General features: G+C 42.5%; 2 protein-coding genes across 2 annotated transcripts; both read left to right on the forward strand.

Annotated features, from left to right (window-relative positions):
• The first annotated feature begins 336 nt into the window (after positions 1 to 336).
• Positions 337 to 7,115, forward strand: LOC146552826 (uncharacterized). The gene is made up of 2 exons (XM_085254377.1): positions 337 to 724; positions 5,971 to 7,115. Exons 1-2 carry the CDS (start codon positions 553 to 555, stop codon positions 6,774 to 6,776), a joined length of 978 nt encoding a protein of 325 aa, XP_085110503.1. The 5' UTR covers positions 337 to 552; the 3' UTR covers positions 6,777 to 7,115.
• A 9,028-nt stretch (positions 7,116 to 16,143) lies between these two features.
• LOC146552827 (uncharacterized) lies at positions 16,144 to 19,218 on the forward strand. The gene is made up of 2 exons (XM_085254385.1): positions 16,144 to 16,731; positions 17,045 to 19,218. The coding sequence occupies exons 1-2, from the start codon at positions 16,560 to 16,562 to the stop codon at positions 17,794 to 17,796; spliced, it is 924 nt and encodes a 307-aa protein (XP_085110511.1). The 5' UTR covers positions 16,144 to 16,559; the 3' UTR covers positions 17,797 to 19,218.
• The last annotated feature ends 1,759 nt before the right edge of the window (positions 19,219 to 20,977 follow it).

A 20,977-nucleotide genomic window follows, 5' to 3' on the forward strand; every position in this document is an offset into this window, starting at 1 on the left:
CTGCAGAAAGTTGCAGCTCATCGGGTCGATTTGGTGAATCTCACATTCAGACAGTTTGTTCATGTTCAAATGTCACCTTCACCTTAATGTGAGCACAATGTCAGAAAAAGGCTTAATAAAGATTATTGTGACCTTTATTTTAGCGCAGTTATGAACTTTATTAATTCATTGATGTGCGGGAGCTCTGGTATATGTTTGTGTATTTTTCATCTTCTATTTGAAGAACAAACTGGGAATTTAAAAGAACATACAGACACGAGAGCGGAATTCAAAGCAACTTTCCTCATCGACAGGAAGCGCTCTGTGTGACAGCAGGCGGAAGTAAACAAGGAAAAGGCGGAAGTGGTTCCGTTTCTTGTGTGTCGCGCGAGCAGCAAGGCTGTTGCGTCTTCAAAGGCTTAATTTAGACTTTATGAGACATTCACACCTGTGCGGACTGAACGTGGAGCAATTTCTGTGCGTTAGGGCGCAATTTCTGTGTGTGAGCCGCGTGTGTGAGCTGAGTGTGTGAGCTGAGTGTGTGAGCTGAGTGTGTGAGCTGCGGCAGCAACGATGCCTTCAGTTCAGTATCTGAGAGAGTTCATCAACGAGCGACTAACTGCTGCTGCTGAACAAATATTCTTGGAGTTTGAAAAAACGATCGTCCAGTACGAGGAAGAGATCGACCGTCAGCGCAGACTGCTGGATATCACCTGGAAACCCCAAATCAAGCTGCACAGGACAGGTGAGTGTCCCTCTGAGGGAGCATCCTGATCACAGCTCTGCGGGACGTTTCTGATTGTGAGGACTTTTTGGAGATGTGAGCTAACAAAGAGCAAACAGAGGACAGGACTGCGCTGTGAGGATGAAGTATAAATTTAAGAAAGAGGAAGATGATGAAGTGAAACTGTCTTTGATAGAGCAAATAATGTCAGGTGACCAGATATTCATAATAATAAATGTATTTTAATATTATTTATTTGAAGTGAAGTAGTAGTTATGTAGCAGACATTAGTAAATGTCTCTATGGTTGTCTACACCAGGGGTCTCTAACTCGCGGCCCGGGGGCCACTTGCAGCCCACGTCACCCCTCCTTACTTATATATTGCAATTTGGCCGTTAAAGTGACTTTTTGTGTTAGGGAGGATTTGTTTGTTGTTGAGTGCAATGTTAAAATAAGTTCTTTAAAAGCCAAAAATGATTTGATATGAAGGCAATATGAGCAAAGAGTACAAACATGTTGAGGTGTGAGTTCAGGGAGAGAGTCAAAGACGAATGTGTTCTCTTATGTCTGCATTTTTATTTTGTTAAATACAAACAAAATGATAGAAGTGCTGCCACGTGTCTGAACAGGAAGAGAGGACCGATGGGTTTGTTTGGTAGATCAGTGAAGGCTGCAGTTAGTGAAGAGTGGGACAAAGTAATGTGTGTTCATGTTTGCTGTTATGTCTTGTTGTAGAACAGGCACGTGAGGGGGGGGGGGGGGGGGGCTAGAGGGGCTTGAGCACCCGCCCCTTTCCTGATGGGTGCCCAAAGTGCCCTTTTGATAAGGCAACTTTTAAAAAAATATGTATATATATTTTTTTTTATGTGTGTGTGAGTGTGGAGTCCTGTCTGTGCCCCTCAACAATAATATTTAACTATTAATCACAGTTTTGCTAAATAAAAGGATCTGGCTTGCATCAGTCACATGATCACATTTAACCAATGATCGCCCTCGACGGCAGAACGCGCTGGTTACGAGCCGGGAACGAGCTCACAAAGAGCACGCGCATTTGTTGCGGTCCGGAGCTGTAGGAGAAACAAGTTAACTCAGAGACACAGACTGATGCGACAAAACCAGTAAGTAGGTGTACAGCGTACACTGTAGTGTGTAGCACACAGGAGTATTAGCTTATTACGTACACGTTGGTAAGCTGTCTTGTGGCAATTTGACAAACTGAAACAAACGAGCGTGCTGTGTGTGCAACAGCGCGACAAACATTACCTGTCCTTTTATTAACTGCACAGGTAGTGCTGGTCACAGCTGCTGGCTACCTGTGTAAGGCTGTCATGGGTCTGTAGCTCTGTCACCGTTTCAGGGAACATATTTAGTTTTAAAGTAAGTTTCTGGGCATTTCCTGCCTTTCTGGAGGGATTATATTTCACTAAAAAACGATCTAATATGCATGTCCACATAATTGTGCATTATTATAATTATAATATATTAAAAACACACGCTGTATTTTAAAGAACATACATTAAGAAGCAGATTATATTAGATTTATATTTTAAATAAGACAAAAGTTGGATTTTACAGCAGTAAAATGATTGTATCTCTACAGTTTAAACATGTAATAAGCTTTGCCCTGCACAGAGTGGATAGTGAAACAAATGGAATCATCATAATGACATTATTTCATATTTATTACTTCCCCCTCCTCATTGCTTTATTATTGTAGCTCTAGTAATAAATAATAATGTAAGGATGCCCATAGTATATACAGTATTCTGAAGAAGGTCTAAAATGTCACTGTGTGTGCATGTGTGTGTTTTATGTATATGGATTATTTTAAATTATTACTCATGATATAACATTGTCCAGACAAGCCTGGTAAGGACATGAGGAGGAAACAGCAGGAGCTGTGTGAGGCTACTAAAGGCAGGGCTATAACATTTTTCTGTCATCATTTTATTATAGATTAAGTGCTGGAGTTGTTAGGTGTGGATAATTAGATTATAGTTTATTGCAATAGCAAGTTGTGCCTTGTTCTCAGATAGACAGCAAGTGGAGAGTGATATATGAAATGATGGAAGGAAGAAGAGAAGCAAAGAGTGATTCACAGGCAGAGCCTAAATTATTTCTCACAGTTTTTGTTGCCTTATGGTTCCAAGCGCTGTCACCAATCTTTGCATTTTGTTATTATCTCATGACACTTGTTTAATCAGCTACCATCTCTCCTGTGGACTTTTTAATGCCTACAGTCTCAGATCAACACAGCCCTGCCCTTCCCATATTAGATTCTTGATGAATGTGTGTTGTTGTTATTCAGCCTGGTTCAATGTGCCCCTTTTTAACTTTGAGCACCCGCCCCTTTAAACCTCTCTGCACGGCCCTGTTGTAGAATATTTGAAATTTTAAAAACAAACATTTTCAGAAATATTTGTGGCTGTTTGTTTGTTTGTTTGTTTGTTTGTTTGTTTGTTTTTGTACTACTTGATCACTAAAGTTGCCCTCCAATGAGATGACAGTGCCAGCAGTGGCCCACAGCTCGTTTAAGTTTGAGACCCCTGGTCTACAGTGTGCAGCATTAAACATGACAGAAAATCTGATAAATAAATTAATTTTTTTAATATAAGAAAATATCTTAGTAAGCAGTCTCTGTTGAAGTAAAAAATGGACTTTTTTGCTGTCACCACAGTTTCCAGTGGAAGTAGCTGATATAGTCATGTATCGTGTGCCATGTCCTGATCCAGAATGGCGGCTACATCACTGCATTAGCTATAAACACCTGTGAAGTGCCCCCCCTGGGAGGGTTAGGGTTAGCAGCATCAGTCTCATGAAATCAGCTAATCCAGGTACATGTGTGTGGTTTATCAGGTGTGTTACACAGGAGGAGGACAGGGAGCACACGTGCTTTTCTGTAAACTCAGTTAGTGCAGTAACATTCATCCATCCCTCCACTGTCATGAACTATACTCACTCTACGTTCGTGAATTCATGATTTTGACTAAAAACAATACTAGCTTTACCTCATGCCATTTTCTTTAGGCTACATTTTTCAGTGTTTGCTCCCTTGAATATACCACCAGAGAAAAGTGAAGGTTGATTGTACCACATAATATCGATTATATGCTATCATAGCGAGAAAAACAGTTTTCACCTCCCTTGATTACAGGTACCTGAAAGAGTTTGAGTTTGTGTCACAGTAGGGTAACACCTTGATACAAGTCACCAGAAACTATTTTAAGCCGCTGGCAGGGAGACACGTCTGGCTTCTATCGGCCTACTTTTGAGTAGGCAGGCTAGCTCAGGCTCCTTCCCCATTGTCACCGCAGAGAGGTGACATTCCATGTCCCAATTGCCAGTCTTGGTAGCCAGGGATCGGTCCACCAGGGCTTCCGCTCCGCTCCTAGAGGTTGGGTTCCTTACACCGCCTCCTGCAGGTGGTGGGCCTGCAGGACGATGGGCCTGTGTCCCGTTTTCAGGCTGGGCCCCATGGACTAAGGCCTGGTCACCAGACGCTTGCCCATGAACACCCTTCCCCATGCCTGGCTCCAGGGCAGGGCTCTGGTAACCCTATCCAAGGAAGGGTGAACTGTTCCCTTGATCTTACACTCAAATCAAATCAAATCAAATCACTTTTATTGTCACATCACATGTGCAGGCACACTGGCACAGCACATGCGAGTGAAATTCTTGTGTGCGAGCCCCACAAGCAACAGAGATGTGCAAACACAACAACACAAACGAGCAAAATACAAGAATGGCCAACCTGAAACTAATAAATATATGTACAATATATAATAGTGTATGCATTTCTGGATGTGTATACTAAATATTTTCCTACGTGTGTGTGTGTGTGTGTGTGTGTGTGTGTGTGTGTGTGTGTGTGTGTGTGTGTGTGTGTGTGTGTTTGCGTGTGTGTGTGCGTGTGTGTGTGTGCGTGTGTGCGCGCGTGTGTGTGTGTGTGTGTGTGTGTGTGTGTATACACATTTTTACAAATTAAATAGTAAAAAAAAAAAATATATAATAATAATAATAATAAAATATATAAAATATACAGAGTTGAATATGTGCAAAACAAGTGGCATTTATATACAGTATGGAGTGCATAATGTTGAAGTTCCAGTAGTGAAGCTGAGGTGTCTATGACGTGTTCAGCAGTCTGATGGCCTGGTGGAAGAAGCTGTCTCTCAGTCTGCTGGTACGGGACCGGATGCTGCAGAACCTCCTTCCTGATGGAAGCAGTCTGAACAGTTTATGGCTGGGGTGACTGGAGTCCTTGATGATCCTCCCCGCTTTCCTCAGGCACCGCTTCCTGTAGATGTCTTGGAGGGAGGGAAGCTCACCTCCAATTATCCGTTCAGAGCACCGCACTACTCGCTGGAGAGCTTTGCAGTTGTAGGCGGTGCTGTTGCCATACCAGGTGGTGATGCATCCAGTGAGGATGCTCTCAATGGCACAGTGATAGAAGGTCCTGAGGATGCGGGGGCTCATGCCGAATCTTTTCAGTCTCCTGAGAAAGAAGAGGCGCTGCTGCGCCTTCTTCACTGTTTTGTTTGTGTGTACTGACCACGTAAGATCCTCAGCCAGATGTACTCCAAGGAACCGGAAGCTGCTCACTCTCTCCACAGCAGCGCCGTTGATGGTGATGGGGGTGTGTACTTCTCTGCACCTCCGGAAGTCCACTATCAACTCCTTTGTCTTTGCGACGTTGAGGGTGAGATGGTTGTCTTGACACCAGTGGGTCAGGGCGCTGACCTCCTCCCTGTAAGCCGTCTCATCACCGTTGGTGATAAGACCCACCACTGTAGTGTCGTCCGCAAACTTCACAATGATGTTGGAGCTGTTAGTGGCTGTGCAGTCGTAGGTGTAGAGTGAGTACAGGAGAGGGCTCAGTACACACCCCTGTGGAGCACCAGTGTTCAGTGTGACGGGGGATGAGGTGATGCTGCCCAGTCTGACCACCTGGCGTCTGTCAGACAGGAAGCTAAGGATCCAGCTGCAGAGGGAGCTGCTCAGTCCTAGATCCTGCAGTTTCCTGTCCAGCTTCGAGGGAACGATGGTATTCATAGGGGTCTTCTGAATCTCTCTTTGTCTAGTCCCTTACCCTGGACCAATTTGCCACATGAGACCCTTCCAGGGGGGAAAAGCCCCCAGACAACACAACACACAAACCCCTCCACCACGATAAGGTAGCGATTCGCAGCACTGACAACAAGTGGAAACCTTTTGTGCATTTCAGAGAATCATGTTCAGTTCACTTTTGTTTTTGTTGTCTCCTTTAGTCCCTCCAGACGTCCCGCAGCAGCCTGTCTGTAAGGAGGAGGAGGTTCTCATTGAGCTGCAGCTCTGTGACCAGGAGAGGAGCTCCAGCCTGGGCCAGGAAGAGCCAGAACCTCCACAGATTAAAGAGGAACAGGAGGAACTCTGCAGGAGTGAGGAGGGAGAGGAGCTTGGATTGAAGGAGGAGACTGATACCTTAATGGTGCCTGCTGCTAACGAGGAAAGAGACCACAGTGAATCAGAAGGAGGCTCTGCTGTAGCTGAGAGCCAGGATCAGGAAGAAAGCAGGAGTGCAGATCCAGGATCAACTGGAAATAAAAATGAAAGTCAAGAATTTCCTCCCAGATTAGGGAGTCAGTATAATTTTGACACAGCTAAAAAGTTTTTAAAATGTGACGTTTGTGGAAAATGCTTTAAAGATAATTATGAAATGAAACGACATTACAGAATCCACACAGGTGAGAAACCGTATTCTTGTGAAATGTGTGGGCATCGTTTTAGTCAGAAGAGTACTTTGACTGTCCACATGAGAATCCACACAAGTGAGAAGCCGTATCCATGTCAAACATGTGGAAAAATGTTTACACGCAGTAGTCGTTTGCTGGAGCACGTAAGATCTCACACAGGAGAGAAACCATATCCTTGTAAAATGTGCGGGAAAATGTTCACACGTAGTAGTTACCTGTCGGTGCACATAAGAATGCACACAGGAGAGAAACCACATCATTGTAAAACATGTGGGGAAATGTTCACCTATAGTAGTCAGCTCTTGCGCCACATGAAAACTCACACAGCTGAGAAGTCTTAGAGTATGTTGGAACTAGAGATGCACGCACTAAATTATTTTTTGGCCATTTCAGATTTTTCTCTGGGTGTCCTGCTGGTACTGATTTTTGATAATTGATGTTTAACTTTGACCATATAGAAACACCAATCACCAATGGTTTTCTCTGAACTCTGGATAGATTCGATAGATGAAGCTGATTTGTTAGGTTTGTAGCTACAAATGTTTTATGTGGGTCCAAACTGAGATATTATGGTACATAGTGGGGGATAAATAACTGACAGTTGTTACTTTATTAGTGTCTTATGGTGTGAAATAACATGTATGAGCTGTTTGGTTTTAAATAAATGGCAGATGTTGAAGCTATTATATATTTGTATATTTTTATTGCTCTATTTGTTTCACTGCTGTTTTTCATTTCATTGGGGGGGGGGGGGTGATTAAAAAGTCAAGATAGAATATGGAAATCTCAGGTTGTATAGATAGGGTAAGCAGGTATAGGACCAGCATGCACTGGTTGTTTGTTTGTTTGTTTGTTTTTTTAAATACCTGCACAGGAGGGGCAGCAAAGAGAAAAAGTCTGCATGAAGGGATGAGGTCACTCAAGACCTCACTCCTGTACCTGCAGAGGTGTTTGGAGACCTCTGCTCTCTGAGCCAAGTAGCCACATGAGGCCACAGCCTGAGGGAAAGATCGTTTTCCTTCTTCGTGGGGACCTCTCAGAGCTGAGGACAGCTGCCTTTGAGCTCATCTGTTATCCAACCAAGCTTCATGAGGCTCACGGTGGTTGTAAGTAGTGCAGGATAAGATAAACTAGGGGTAAATGGAAATAATGGTGGGCTTGGTGATAAAGATGATAAAGATAATTATCGCAAAATAACATATCATGATAAAAATATGACATTGTTAATTTAAATTTTTTAGAAATACTGACAGAAACTGACATGAATGACTCGAATATTCCAGCCCACAGTTATTCAACACCAGTAATTATACCGTACCACCACATAGGAGAAATAACATCAACAAAAATATCACAAATCCTTGTGTCAAAGTCAATTAATGTAAATATTTAAAGAACAAAAGCTTGAGTCCCAGATGTGTTTGGAATAAGAATAGGTCTATATCAATACAAAAGTCAGCGTCTCCAACAAGGGCAAAGGTCAAAGCAGCTCCTCATAGCTCCTTTTGTTCTTGAAGAAGACATCTTTGCGATGAGCCTATCGAGATAATCCTTGTGTTAATGTATAGCCACTATACAAGCCATCTGCTGTCAGGAAGTATGTCTTTCAGTCAGCTATGAGTACCGAGGCACTTAGTCATGATGATAACATCTCCAGGAGCGATGCTTTTTTTGGTTCTCTGACAATTCTGACTGTCCTGAAGTTGAGGCAGATACTTCTGAAACCAGTGCTTCCAGAACAGGTCAGACATGTACTGCTCTTGTTCCCATCAGCACTGACCTCCGTCTTTCTGAAACACCCTGGTGCTACAGAGGTTTAGACGAGGGGTATCAAACTCATTTTACACCACATGACACATACAGCCCACTTTGATGTTAAGTAGGCAAGACTGGTGAATTTTTCTGTCAGTGTAAATAAGTTACATGAAGAACTGTGAGAAATACAACGACAGAAGAAGTTCTGGGAGCTCATTGCCCAAACTGTCCAGTTTTTTTTAACTGTAGTTGTAAAAAATCTAAAACTTCTATAGCAGAAAGTGAAAAAGATCAATTTTTCTGTTTCTCACAAAGTCTCAGAGGTTTTGTTAGAGACACAGCTGAGCACTTTGTAGTTTGGCATCATTTGTGAAAGCTGAAATTTCTTCTGTATTGAAAAGCAAAAATGAGGCTTTCTTGTCAGAAGCCATTTTGGGGAATAAACAAAAACAGCGGCCGACAGCAGCATACACAACGGTAGACTGGTGTGTAATAAGCAAGCACATAATGCAGAAAACAGAGATTTTTGATGGTCTCAAAGCAGAAAGAGGGAGAGAGATGTGCAGGAATCATGGTGGAAGCAAAACAGCCAAAGAAAGAGTGAATTCATGAAAATGTTTTTCAAACGTGAGGCGTAGTTTTGGTCTTCTTTCATGCTGGTTCAGTGAATGTTGGTCTAATCATCGGAATCTGCATTTCCAGTGAGATGTCTACTTTCATCACGGGCGGCGTGTTCGTGTTCCTGCTGCCGGGTGAACGATCAGCTCATTATGTTTACATCTCTTTGTTGAATCTGTTTACCTGCTCTTTAATCGTTTGCTGTTTTGGCTGTTTGGTGGTCGTTGAAACTGTTTTAAGAGCTTTTAGCTGAGATTCTAACGTTTCCGTGGATACCACACATGTCTTTGTATAAACAACACATCTGGTGGTACATCCTGTTCAACCACATGTTCTCTCGCTCTGCTCCCGTACTGGGGGCATTAATTGTTTGTTGCTAGATTTCTTTGTGTGGTATGAATGGCCATAAGTTTGTATCAGTAGGAAAAACTGTAACACTTATGAACAGTCCAAAAAATGTCTGCTTGTGCTTGTTTGTGGTGAGCAGGTTAAGAATTCAAACAGGTTAAGAATTATAAGTTGTATTTATAAATGGCTTCAAGTGCACAATTAGGACTGTGAGACTCATTTAGACACTCAAACACTGAGCAAGCTGAGCTTTGACACCCCTGATTTAGACATGAGATGTAACGGAGTCACATCTACATCCAGGGTTGTGTTTTAAGCATGAATTTCACACCCTGATGGCAACATATTGCACTAAGCATGAGATGGTCTTCCTGGTTGGACTTTTAGCCTCATGTGAGAGATTTTACCTTAAAGAGATAAACCTCTGTTACTCTGTTTATTTTGCTTCTGCTGCATTTCTGCATGTCCTCATCCACTAAATATAAAATAGTGTAAATGAGCAGCTTTTGATGTTTGACAGTTTTTATTGTGTCTGAACGTTCCTGCAGTTGGTTTGTGGTTGATGTGGATTTGCTGCTCATGTGAATCCTCCCACAGTGTTTCATTAGCAGCTGTAACCACAGTGACTCTGATAAAACAGGAATTAGCAGAATCCATCTGATATGAAGCTGTGCTTTGAATACCACTTCCCTCCTCTTTGAAGAGTAGTCAGATATCTGTGTTCAGGTTTTTGTACAGCCTCTTCTACACTTTGTATCACTGTGTTTGTAGAGCACAGTAGTAGAGAGCTGTGTCTGCCAGGGTTAGGGCTGCTATGGTCAGATTAGTTGATGTAGAAGATGTTTCTGAGTCATATCGTTTATCAGGAATATACTTTAGATGACTGTCTGATCTTGCTCCTTTCCACAATATACACTGAGGAGCCTGAAGGTCAGAATCATGTCTGTACCAGTGAAGTAAAGCACCACCTGCATTTGTCTCATAGTCACATGTGAGTTTGACAGATTCTCCTTCTGTCTCAGTGACTTCAGGTTGTTGAGGAGTGATTGAGTCTCCAGCTGTTAGTCCTGGAAAAAGAAAGAAGAAAAGTAGTGAAATGCAGTCTGTATATCTGCTTAATGCAGCAGCTTCAACTAAACTTTAATCCCTGTTCTTAAACTCACCTATAATGTGAGATAGAAGCAAAAAGAGGTGCAGCAACATGTCTTTGGAGTTATTAAAGCCAGACAGACAGCACATGAACAATGTTCTTCCACTGCAGCACAATGACCAACAAATAATGTCATTGGATGAGCTCAACTTCAGTGGGCGGGGCCAGTGTAATAGCTGAGCCAATCAAATAGTTTTGTGCTTCCACAGCAGCTCTGTCTCTGTCTCTGATCTTTACTGCTTCATTTCTCTGTTGTCTTTGTCATCAGTCCAATGACACAAGAATCAGAGGTTTAACAGTGTGTGGCTCCCTCTAGTGGATGTTGTGGAGTATTCTGTTGTCTTTGCTCCAAAGGTTTTTGTACAGAGTTTTGCTGTTTCCTGTCACTGTGGGCTGCAGAGCACAGTAGTACACAGCAGAGTCAGACAGCTGAAGCTTCTGGATCTTCAGAGGAGCTGACTTTTGCTTCTCATTGATTTTTGCATCAAATCTGTTGTTGTTGAATTCTTCAGCTTTAACTGTTGTTTCTGAGACACATTTGAGCATATACTTTGGGTAACTATTTACTTCTTGCTTGTACCAGATCAGTGTAGCTGCATAACTGGTCTCATATCTACAGTCAAGTGTAACTGTGTCTCCTTCAGCAGCAATGACATCTCCTTGATCCTGGATCACTTTGTCTTCTCCTTTACACTCTGAGGAAGAACAGAACATGCAGAGGAAGAGATGGATCAATAAACATGATTAAAAACTCACCATTAATCAGACTCACACATTTATTTAAGCAGAGGAAACATGTTGATGTTTGTATCTCACCAAAGAAAAGAGCAGCAAGAATAATCCACAGCCAATGTTCCATCTGTACAACAAGGTTTAAATCAACAGGAGAAACTAGCTGATGTTCAACATTCAGTCTGAGAATTGTTCTCTTCACAGCAGCACTTATTATTGACACAATGGTTGAACACAGTGCAGAAGGAGAGCCCCGCCTACTGGATGATGTCGCCCTCTGTCTCCTCTTTGAGTCTCACTTCTCTCACTTCCTCTTCCTCCTGGTTCACAGACTGTTAGCAGCATTTGAATCACTGTGAGGAGGGAGGATGGAGCACTTTGCACTGTGTGCAAGGACAACGACCCGCAGTGTCGTGGTTCACACAAGGATGAGACATGTCATCTGACACAATTTGTCAGATGACACGTAATATTTCAATCAAGAGAATTACTAAAATTGAAGAGAATAACGTTAACACTAATGAGCGATATTTATCTGTATGACAGAATGGAGCACCAGATATTCAGATTTAATATACAAGATGCAAAATATTTCAAATTTAAATATCACAAAAATAAATTTGCAAATTTCAATACTAATGATTAACAAATACTTTAACGAATAATTTATTCTTATTAAGACTTGTGGTAAAATGTTTTCTAGCCAATCAGTACTTAGAAAGCATACAAAGATCCACACAGGTGAGAAGCCATATTCCTGTAAATCATGTGGGAAAAACTTTCGTCGAAACTATCATTTGACCATCCACATGAGAACTCACACAGGTTAGAAACCGTATCAATGTCAAACATGTAGTGAAAAGTTTTGTGCATCTTCTTCACTTAAAGATCACGCACGGCTCCACTCAGGTGAGAAGCCGTACTCTTGCAAAACATGCGGGAAAAGTTTTTGTTGCCGTAATCATTTGGTTCTCCACATGTGTGAAGCGACATCTTTGTAACACTTGTGGGGAAAGTTTTCATCACAGGAGTATTCTGATGGAGCACATGAAAATCCACATGGGTGAGATGTCACACGTCTGTAACATCTGCGGGAAAAGATTTTTAAATATAACAGGACTTAAAAAACACAAAAATCCACCCAGGTAAACAGCTGTATTCCTGCAAAACATACGGGAAAAGCTTTAATCAAAATTCTGATTTGACTAGCCACATGAGAATTCACACAGGTGAAAAGGTGTAACCGAAAAATATCTTTAGAAAAAGCAACACCTTTGAAGCCAAGTTTAACGCAAACATTAATTCATGATGGTTCAAAAGTAGAGGCTTGGCTTGAAATCATCTTAGAAGAAGAAGAAGAAGAAAGTGTGTACTTTTATTGTACTTTATTGAGCCCCGTGGGGAAATTGCTCTCTGCATTTAACCCATTCACTCAGTGAAGCAGTGGGCAGCCATTGGGCGCCCGGGGAGCAGTGTGTAGGGACGGTACCTTGCTCAGGGGTACCTCAGGGTAGCTGTTAAGGGGAATCGAGCCCCCGACCTTCCGATCATGGGGCAACCACTCTACCTACTGAGCTATCTTCTGACCTCTCCAATGATTGTTTGACTCTTACATGTAAGGCTTTTATATTATTCAGTGAAAATATGATTAATCTTATTTTGGATTTGATGGCAGCAGCACGTCTCAAAAGCTGGGTCAGGTCTCCACTGTGCAGCGTCCGTGACCTGAAAAGAGGAGTGTTGTCCCATTCTGGTCTGATAGAGGGTTCTAGCTGCTCAGCAGTCCTGGGTCTTCTTTGGTGTATTTTTGTTTCATGATGATCCAGATGTTTCAGCTGGTGAAAGGTCTGGGTCAGTTCAACACCCAGATGTTTCTGCTATGAAGCTGTGCTGTTAGAATAGATGCAGTGTGCAGTTTAGCGTCGTCCTGCTAAAATATGAAGACCTCTGAAAAAGTCGTCTGGGTAGAGAATATGTCACCTGTAAGCACCTTTCAGTGTTGATGGTGCCTTTCCAGATGTGCCAGCTGCCAGATCCACAGGCACTGATTTATACCCAGTCTTGTTCCTGACTGGTGGCCAATTAACCTCATTAGTTGCCAAATGTTCCTCCAACTGTTTCTTTCAGTACAACGTACTCTTCCAGCTTTTTGCTGCCCAATCCTGAGATGTGTCGCTACCATTCAATTCAAAATAAGTTCAATTCAAAATTTGGAAAAATATTTTTTCAGAAAAAAAACTGACTTTAAAAATGTTTTTCTGTTTTGTTGTGAATAAAATACGGACTTATGAGATTTGCATGTTGTTTTTGTTGAAATTTTACACAAAGTCTGAGCCTTTTTGGAGTTTGGATAACGTACAACCCAGCTTTGGTTTGTAGTTCTGCTAAAGAACGGCATTGAATTGTTGAGTTGATGGTGTGATCCTAGTTTTCTATTCTGGAAAAATAAAAGTTAATACCTTTATTGTCATGGTAAGACTTTCTTTTTGGCTTCGACAGCAGCTCTGTCTCTGTCTCTGATCTTTACTGCTTCATTTCTCTGTTGTCTTTGTCATCAGTCACACAAGAATCAGAGGTTTAACAGTGTGTGGCTCCCTCTAGTGGATGTTGTGGAGTATTCTGTTGTCTTTGCTCCAAAGGTTTTTGTACAGAGTTTTGCTGTTTCCTGTCACTGTGGACCTCACAGCACAGTAGTACACAGCAGAGTCAGACACTGCAGCAGAGGAGATCTGAAGGTCCAGACGGTTTTTTCCAGACAGTTTTGTGGAGAATCTTGCAGCTGATTTCAGAAACTCTGACGGTCTTGAATTGTTCGTCCCTGATATGAGGATCAGGAACTCTGGAGGTTTTCCTGGATATTGTCGATACCAGAAGAAATAATCATTAATTATAATATCTCTGGATAATCTGTAGGACAGAGTGAGAGTGTTTCCTTCTACAGTGGACTCTTCATCCTTGACTGCAGTGAGTTGATCACAGCTGACACCTAAAGGAAGAGATAAATGTTGTTAAAGACGATGTTAAACTGTGAGCGCCTGTTCCAGTGATTTCTAGCAAACAGATCCTTTAAAGACATTTCTTCTTCCTGCTTTAACCGACCTGTTAGTGTGATCACAAACAAAGGAAACATGAGCCAGTAATGCAGTGACAGCATCTTCCACACACTCTGTTCTGTATGCTTCACATATTGAATGTATCTGACAGTGGGAGTCCTTTTCTGCTCTGTGACAGTGTTGCTCCTCCTTCAGCCTCTTCCTCCTCTCATATCTCTGCATGTTCAGTCTTATCTTCATTTAGCTGCAGAAAGTTGTTGCTCATTGAGTTGTGTTGTGACTTGTGCACTGAGACAGAGAGGGCAGCATTTAAAGCATTCAACAGAAAACCCTTCACCAAACTTTCAATCTTGCATTTTTTAAACATTTGTCCTGAAGCTCTCAGTGTGGCTGTTGTTCTTAAAATGTCCTTCAGCTTTAATACATTAAAACATTTTATTTAGAGACATCCTGAAAATAAGAACATTACAAACATTTCCTAAACTTTGTCTGAACCCGTCTGAAGGCTGACAGTCAGTACTGATTTTCAACCTTGTCTTTTGTACAGAGCATTTTTCAGAATCTTTTACTAACATGAGGTGAAACATTTCGAGCTTTATAGCGTCAGTTTTGATGAGAATCCACAGTCTCGATTTAACAGAATACTAGTGATGGGACGTTCTGTATCGAGGCTTCGAAGCGTGTGTCGAGTAATGGAGGGGGCGTTTCCGCGAAGCGCGTATCGAGGCTTGCTTCATTTATGGGAGGAGCTGAAAATGATGACGTCCGAAGCCTCGCTGCCCGGCTGTACCACGTGACTGGTTCATGAAGTGGTTCGAACTTTGCCGCGAGCTATGACAGCGATATAAACCCCTCAGACTTCATTCAAAATGTGGGTGTTTGATGGAGAGTTGCGGTTAGTGAGAGTTTGGAGACCGTATGGAGGTTTATGAGAGTGAGGAGAGAAAGTCAGGAGAGAATGGAGCCAGCTACGAAGAGGGGGATGTCCTCCCCTGTGTGGGAACATTTTGATTTTATTCCTCCCAACAAGGTATGTGAATTTCCACAGAAGATGTATTTTCATAATACTGATGGTGCAATAAAACCTATGTTAGGCTGTCTGTACTTTTGTACAAGGTGAAGTGTTTGCTATGTGCCAGGGAGCTGGGATATAACAACAACACCTCATCCATGCTTAGGCACTACAGAGCTTTGCATGAGAATAAGGGGGACACCGATTGTGGAGCAAGACCAGGTGAGCCATCAAATGCAATGATAATATAGCATGCAGTAATGTTACTAAATGATATAACAATATTATACAACTGTTATAAGTTACGTGTGTGATATTTATATTTGTGCTTTGTCTTTATTGTCTTTCCTCAGGAGAACAATCTCAAATAGATGAAGACCTGGTCAGCATGGTGATTGAGGACTCCCAGCCATTTAGCATTGTGGAGGACAAAGGATTCAAAAGATTTGTTAAATCATTAAATCCTAGCTATGTTCTCCCCACTAAAAAGGTCGTAAAAGCAGTGAAAATTTAGTTTTTACAGAATAAAATGTGAACAGGCAGGAGTGTGTAGCTGTCCATACCTCAACGTTACAAAAGCACAACCACTGTCCACACCCCAACCACACCTCACCTCACAGTATATGATCATTTCCATTTCAAGCATTTCCAAATGATCATTTTCCATACTGCCAGTATAAATATACACAGTATACTGCATCACTACAATATACATGTTTTACACACTCCTTTTGTTGTTGACATTTACGGGCTGTGTGCAAAAGGCCACACTCTTCAAATTCATGCCAACTAATATTTTTACGTCCAGTAGGTGTCCTACTAGAGCAAATGAAGCTTCAAGAAGCTTTGCACTGGAGTGAACCAATTGGATGAAAAGCTTCAGTGCTTCATGAGGCTTCATCTGCCCATCACTACAGAATACCACCTACACTAGACTGATCAATGTGTGGTCGTAAGTAAAGCCTCGGTTGTGAAGTCCATCATCTCAGTCTGCTGTATGAGTCCAGAAAAATCTTCAGCTTTGACAGAAACTGTTGTACACTTTGTTATCGAGCTGCTCTCCAGGCTGATGCGTTCAGTTAGTCTGACTGATGAACTTTATAACCTGTGGATTTAAAAGCGACGCAGACATTGCGGGCTGTACAGGGCGGAACAAAAAGCAACTGTCCTCTGCAGGAAGCTTTATGTGTGACAGCAGGCGGAAGTAAGGAAAGAAAAGCCGGAAGTGTTTGTTTCCTACGTGAGGAGTGAGCAGGGAGGCTTTTCTGTTGGAAAAGGCTTAATTTAGAGTTCTGCGTTGAATATTTTAAAAATCTGCGACACCGTCTGTGGAAGCTCACACCTGTGCGGCTGAAAGCGGAGTAATATCTCCGAGAAAGAGCGCAATTTAGCGCGGAAGCATACATCGATCGTGAGCTGAGTGTGTGAGCTGAGTGTGTGAGCTGCGGCAGCAACGATGCCTTCAGTTCAGTATCTGAGAGAGTTCATCAACGAGCGACTAACTGCTGCTGCTGAACAAATATTCTTGGAGTTTGAAAAAACGATCGTCCAGTACGAGGAAGAGATCGACCGTCAGCGCAGACTGCTGGATATCACCTGGAAACCCCAAATCAAGCTGCACAGGACAGGTGAGTGTCCCTCTGAGGGAGGATCCTGATCACAGCTCTGCGGGACGTTTCTGATTGTGAGGACTTTTTGGAGATGTGAGCTAACAAAGAGCAAACAGAGGACAGGACCGCGCTGCGCTTTAAAGCTTTGAAGTCAGAATATTTTCCTCTTGAGGATTTTTTAGCTGAGGAATCAGATTTGTATATAAGACCAAGCTAAGAGAGGTCTGAGGATGGATAGTGTGAGAGGCTGCACTCGTGTCACATGTAAAGATGATAGTTTCTTTAAAGTGTAGTTGACTTTATTCACCATACAAGCTTATGATTGTCTCAGGTGTCCCACAGCAGCAGGTCTGTGAGGAGGAGGAGGAGGTTCTCCCTGAGCAGCAGCTCTGGAACCAGGAGAGGAGCTCCAGTGTGGAGCAGGAGGAACCAGAAGCTCCACAGATTAAAGAGGAACAGGAGGAACTGTGCAGCAGTCAGGAGGGAGAGCAGCTGGGACTGAAGGAGGAGACGGATACCTTCATGGTGACTGCTGCTGCTGAGGAAAGTGGGTACAGTGAACTTGAACCGATGTGGGAGCAGCTCCTCTCTCACAGCTCTGCTGGAGCTGAGAGTCAGCATCAGGAAGGAAGCGGGAGCGCCGACTCAGGATCCACTAGAAATCGAAACATTAGTCACAGCAACAATGCAGATCGCCCTCCTGTGTCATACAGTCAGTGTAACAACAAAACTGGTGAAAAGTCTATAAAATGTGATGTTTGTGGAAAATCTTTTAAGTATACTTCCAGAATGAAGCGACATTATTCGATGCACACAGGTGAGAAGCCGTATTCTTGTGACATATGTGGAAAAGGTTTTTCTCAGATGGATAATTTGACTGTGCACATGAGAATCCACACGGGTGAAAAGCCGTATCCTTGTGTTGCATGTGGGAAGAACTTTACTGTAAGGAGTAATTTGTTGATCCACATGAGAATCCACACAGGCGAGAAGCCGTCTTCCTGTAAAACATGCGGGAAAATGTTCAGGTGTCACAGTCATTTGTGGCGCCACAATAAAATTCACACGTGGCAAAAGTCTTAGAGACAAACTGTCTGTGAAGCCGAGGCTGATAAATATCCATCCGAGGATTCACAGAATCTCAGAGCAGAGCTTCCAGGTTTACAAACCTTCACACTGCTCCATCACTTTATTACATGTCACACGGTGTGAGATCAGGCTAACAACAGATGTGTCAGCCTGCAGAGTCTCGTGGAGGCTTTTAAATGCTCAAGTGAAAACACGGTGAAGGTCTTTTATTTAAATTGTACTTTGGAAAAAGTCAAATTTAAAGGTCTTTTGAATGAAATATTAAGTTTGCTTTTTCTGTGTATGTTTGTACTGTCAGGCAGATTAGATCCCTGAGCTCGGCTCCAGTTAAAGGCCGAAAATCCAGCCTTCATGGGCGTCATGTAACACAGAGCTTTAACAGAGTCTTCTGTATGTATAAAGTCCAAAACCTTTGTGCCTGCTTCACTTTTATCAGATGTTTGCTCTTCTCTCTCACTCAGACACACACACACACACACTCAGACACACACACACACACACACACACACACACACTCAGACACACACACACACACACACACACACACACACACACACACACACACAGAATCCAGGTTGAAAGGTTTAAATATTATTATTATTTCATTGCAGCAATTCTTTTTCAGTTTTATTGATTCAGAATCAGAACTGGAAACTGCATGTGAACTATGTAGAGTACGAGAGGGGGAACTGTGTTTCTAATCGAGATGATAAGAAGTCCGGTTAAAATTATACAAACTGAATTATGTTGAATAAATGTAACTAATAAAGAAACGTTTGCTGCAGAGGGAAGTAGAGAGAGAACACCAGGGTGCGGCTCGTCATCAAATGATTGGATATAATTGGATGATGACATGAGGGAAAAGTGGAGAGGACTATCAAACTCTTTCTGGTTAATGATTGGTCATTATTTCATCTGGATTTTGTTGCAGTGTACTGACTGAAAGATCCAGGATCACACATGTAGGAGCCTAAATGCATGCGCTTCAACATATAAAGAAACATTCCTGAGCTAGAAGCCAATGACATTTAGATGAGGAAGCTCCTGACCATGCACAGAGGGTTTCACCCAAAGCCCAGCACCCTGTGACTGTATGCTACGGTGTTACGGCCCTAGCAGGGCCTCCTCCTGAAGGTGCCTGTGTGGGCGTGTCCCACCACCTCTTCTGCCTGAGGTGCCACCTTTCCCTTTTGTGCAGCTGACTCTCGTCAGTAGTTAAGGAGATTTAAGCCCAGGGAAAGGTGAGCTCTGGGCCAGAGTGCCCTTAGTGTGTTTGCAGCTTGTGAGCTGCACTCTTTTTGACTTACTTTGTGCTTTATTGACTAACATTTGAGTTTCGTTCGTTTTCTTAAATGGTGATAGCGGCTTGTCTGTCTCTTTTAGTTGAGCTATTTTAATAAAACTCTTTAATTTAACCCTGTTGCCTCCTTGGCTCCTTTTTCTGACCTGGACACTTATTGTTACTTCCCCCTCACCGCCTGGACCCTTTTAGGGGAACGTAACATACGGGAAGAAAGCAGAAACCCAAGAAAAAGGAGCAAGAGGACAAACCATCATGGAAGGACAGGCCCCTGCACGGTATGTACCACCGGCAGATAGAGGAGGTGGCTGATACCCAGAAATCCTACCAGTGGCTGGACTGAAAGACAGCACAGAGGCACTAATCATGGCAGCACAGGAACAAGCTCTGAGCACAAGAGGCTGGGGTCTATCACAGCAGGAGAGACCCCAGGTGCAGGCTGTGTAAAGATGCTTTCTTTTGTCCTCGCTAAATTGCTTTTATAAATGATCCTGTCTGCATTTAAAGTTAAGCTGGTGTACATTACCTTTGATATCATTCAATTAGACTTATCTTCTCATATAAAACAGTGTACAGAATGACAAATGGTTTGTCTCTTTTTTACTGTAAAAGCTGAGTTTTAAAGGTTTTCATATAGGAAATCTTTACAATTTGTACAATACAGAATTTATCATCAACTAGCAACGATGTTTCCTCCTGACTGTTGATGCTGATATAAAGTGTTGGTTTGTGGTTGATGTGGATTTGCTGCTCATGTGAATCCTCCCACAGTGTTTCATTAGCAGCTGTAACCACAGTGACTCTGATAAAACAGGAATTAGCAGAATCCATCTGATATGAAGCTGTGCTTTGAATACCACTTCCCTCCTCTTTGAAGAGTAGTCAGATATCTGTGTTCAGGTTTTTGTACAGCCTCTTCTACACTTTGTATCACTGTGTTTGTAGAGCACAGTAGTAGAGAGCTGTGTCTGCCAGGGTTAGGGCTGCTATGCTCAGATTAGTTGATTTATCTGTTGTTGTGGACTGATATCGATTATCAGGAATATATTGAGTTGTTTCTCGTTTCCCTCCTTTCCAGAGTATAAACTGAGGAGCCTGAAGGTCAGAATCATGTCTGTACCAGTGAAGGCGTGGGTAACTTGCATCTGTCTCATAGCTACATGTGAGTGTGACAGATTCTCCTTCTGTTTTAGTGACTTCAGGTTGTTGAGGAGTGATTGAGTCTCCAGCTGTTAGTCCTGGAAAAAGAAAGAAGAAAAGTAGTGAAATGCAGTCTGTATATCTGCTTAATGCAGCAGCTTCAACTAAACTTTAATCCCTGTTCTTAAACTCACCTATAATGTGAGATAGAAGCAAAAAGAGGTGCAGCAACATGTCTTTGGAGTTATTAAAGCCAGACAGACAGCACATGAACAATGTTCTTCCACTGCAGCACAATGACCAACAAATAATGTCATTGGATGAGCTCAACTTCAGTGGGCGGGGACAGTTTAATAGCTCAGCCAATCAAACAGTTCTGTGCTTCCACAGCAGCTCTGTCTCTGTCTCTGATCTTTACTGCTTCATTTCTCTGTTGTCTTTGTCATCAGTCCAATGACACAAGAATCAGAGGTTTAACAGTGTGTGGCTCCCTCTAGTGGATGTTGTGGAGTATTCTGTTGTCTTTGCTCCAAAGGTTTTTGTACAGAGTTTTGCTGTTTCCTGTCACTGTGGGCTGCAGAGCACAGTAGTACACAGCAGAGTCAGACACTGCAGCAGAGGAGATCTGAAGGTCCAGACGGTTTTTTCCAGACAGTTTTGTGGAGAATCTTGCAGCTGATTTCAGAAACTCTGACGGTCTTGAATTGTTCGTCCCTGATATGAGGATCAGGAACT

The sequence above is a fragment of the Mchenga conophoros genome, linkage group LG18 (assembly GCF_057382185.1).
Source record: "Mchenga conophoros isolate Kocher_MC1m ecotype Shallow Benthic linkage group LG18, M_conophoros_male_GT1.1, whole genome shotgun sequence".
Taxonomy (NCBI): Eukaryota; Metazoa; Chordata; class Actinopteri; order Cichliformes; family Cichlidae; genus Mchenga; species Mchenga conophoros.